Source organism: Aptenodytes forsteri, unplaced genomic scaffold (assembly GCF_000699145.1).
Source record: "Aptenodytes forsteri isolate BGI_AS27 unplaced genomic scaffold, ASM69914v1 Scaffold47, whole genome shotgun sequence".
Taxonomy (NCBI): Eukaryota; Metazoa; Chordata; class Aves; order Sphenisciformes; family Spheniscidae; genus Aptenodytes; species Aptenodytes forsteri.
The window spans coordinates 2,008,519-2,011,155 of NW_008794731.1; the positions used below are offsets into that span (position 1 = coordinate 2,008,519).

A 2,637-nucleotide genomic window follows, 5' to 3' on the forward strand; every position below is an offset into this window, starting at 1 on the left:
GGGCGGGGAGGGGGGGGGAGAGGGGGGGGGGGGGGGGGCTGTGTGTGTGACACGAAGGGCAAAGACCACGTTTCAAAGGAGAGCAATTCCCCCGCAGGACAGAGGAGCGGAGGCCGTTCAACCCCTTCCCGCCCCCACCCCCACGATATCTCCTTCCCACAATATCGACTTTGTGCCTGTGTTTCAATACTTACCCTTGTGTTTAAATTAGCGGGGCAGATTTATAGCTCCCTCCCTTTTAAGTAATTTATTGTGGCAATTCCCCCGCAGGACAGAGGAGCGGAGGCCGTTCAACCCCTTCCCGCCCCCACCCCCACGATATCTCCTTCCCACAATATCGACTTTGTGCCTGTGTTTCAATACTTACCCTTGTGTTTAAATTAGCGGGGCAGATTTATAGCTCCCTCCCTTTTAAGTAATTTATTGTGGTAAATTAGTTTATATTTGAACAGACTCTCGGTCTCCTAATTCGCCTTCGCCCAAACAGGTCCGCAGCTGCATCGCTCTGCGGCCTTTGGAGAGACACTGAAACGCACTCAGGCGTTGAACAATAAACCCCACTTCAATTCGTTTGCATCCACACCGGAGAGTCCTTTTAAACCAAGCCCCGAGCAAATAAAGTTTTGGGCTTGATTTAAAAGGACTCTCCGTGCGCAGGGTTTATAGCCCCGGGGGTATTTCACCATCCTCCTCCGGCGGTGATTTGCAAAGTCCTTTAAAAGCCACTTCAAGATCTCAGCCGCGTTATCATCTTTACTGCGGTGAACCGAATTATCTTATCTTTACCCCAAGAACAAAGTTAAACCAGGGAAGCAGCCCCCCTCCCCGCCGAGCTGCCTCCCCGGCTCGGCGTTTCCTCCCACGCCGGAGGTGCTCGGGAGCAGTTTCTTTCCAGGATTTTCTCTTTGTCTGGGAAAATCCGTTGCGTGGTGCGGGAAGGGATCGCCCCGGTCCTGCCGAGGGAGGTGATGGCGCAGAAATCTCTTCTGCGCTTTGAATTTGGTGGTTTGGGATCCGGAATAGTGGCTGCCGTCCTTTCTGCCGTTTATTTTTGCTCTTGAATAGTGTAAACCGCTCTTAAGTAGCGTAAACTATTCTTTTTTCATTTAATGAATTATTGCAACTTTTTTCTTTTTTTACTTTTTACATTTTATTTTTATTTTCCATTTTGCCCTTTTTAATTTTTGTTCTTTTCCCTTTTTCTTTCCGTTGGACCATTATTAATACGATCGAAGATTGAAAAAAAAAAATACGAGCGTATTTTTCTTCGAAAGAAAATAACATTCCAGGCGGATGAATTTATTTCAAAAAGAGAGGGAAAAGCCGCAGGAGGAAAAAGACCGACTCTCAATCGAGGGGTCCCTCGCTTTTGCTCCGGGCTGCCCGTTTGCCGCGGAGCCGCGCTCGGGGCAGAGACGGACCGGGGACGGAGCTCGGAGCGGGCGGCTCCGCGGCTTCTTCCCGGGGCTTTCGGAGTGGGAGAAAAGCGAGGAATAGCCTCGCTAGCAGGAGTCTGGGGCCGCGGGCGGCCGGAGTTGCTCTCCCGGGGAGCCCCGGGCTCCCCACGGCTGCCGACCCGGCCGGCGCGGGGCGAGCGGAGCCGCAGCCCGGCGTTGCTCCATGGGCAGCCCCGAGGCTTCCCCAGCCGCACCCTGCCCACCGGGGCCAGCGACCACCGCACCTTGATGGAAATCAGGAAAAGCTCCTCGTTTTGCCCCCCTCATGATAACTTAATTTTGCAGCCCGGGCTGCGCCGGGCGCAGGGATAACACCGCGTTCTCCCGCTGATGGGCTCCCGTTCCCATCCCAGGGAGACCCCAGCCGCGCTCAGCTCTTCGGGATCTTTTGGGGTGGGGATGGGGGATATTCTGTTTTTGAGCGAAATATTATAAGATTAAGGTGTGGGGGGAATAAAGGGGTTTGGTCCACACTTTGCAGAGTGGAGGTAAACTCCCTCCGGGCAGGGATTGTCCCTGGCAGAGGAGTAGCAGGGCACAGAGGATTAGGGACCTTCTCCTGCAGGGTCCCCGTGGGCAGCCCGGCCCCGGGTGGCCCTGTGCGGTGGGGACGGCTCCTGACCCGCACGCCTTGGGTGTCTCTTCCAGAGTACCTGGAGGAGTTCCCCGGGGACGGCCGGGAGTGCGTGAACTGCGGGGCCATGTCCACGCCGCTCTGGAGGAAGGACGGCACCGGGCACTACCTGTGCAACGCCTGCGGGCTCTACCACAAAATGAACGGCATCAACCGGCCGCTCAAGCCACAGAAGAGGCTGGTAAGAGGGGGAAACCCCGCAGGGATCCCCTGCTCCACCCGGGGGGTGGCTGGAGGGCAGGAGCCGGGGGGCTGTTGCAGTGTCTGCACTGTCGGGGTCTCCGTATTTGTGTTAGGCCCTGTTTGACCCTTGGTTCTCCCATGAATAAAATGCCATCAGCACCGGCAGGAGCCCCTTGTTGCGGTGCAGAGCTGGCTCCGACAGCCGAGAAGGGGCCGATCAGCCCTGCCTGCAGTCCGGGGCTCTACGGGCTCTCCAGCTCTGTTCCGGCAGCAGGCACGTTGCTTTTTATTCTGTAATAATTACTATTATTTTTTCCTAGTTCTTCATGCAGACTCACGTGGTCTAGGCAGGGCAGATGAACA

The 2,637-nt window shown here is 55.7% G+C and overlaps 1 protein-coding gene across 1 annotated transcript in view; it reads left to right on the forward strand.

The window, feature by feature from the left end:
- The window catches only part of GATA5 (GATA binding protein 5), a 17,965-nt gene that overhangs the window by 4,407 nt on the left and 10,921 nt on the right, over positions 1-2,637 (forward strand). The window contains exons 2-3 of the mRNA XM_009273948.2: positions 1,917-1,963; positions 2,091-2,272. Coding sequence (XP_009272223.1) covers positions 1,917-1,963; positions 2,091-2,272 — 229 coding nt within the window. The remainder of the gene's footprint in view (positions 1-1,916; positions 1,964-2,090; positions 2,273-2,637) is intronic.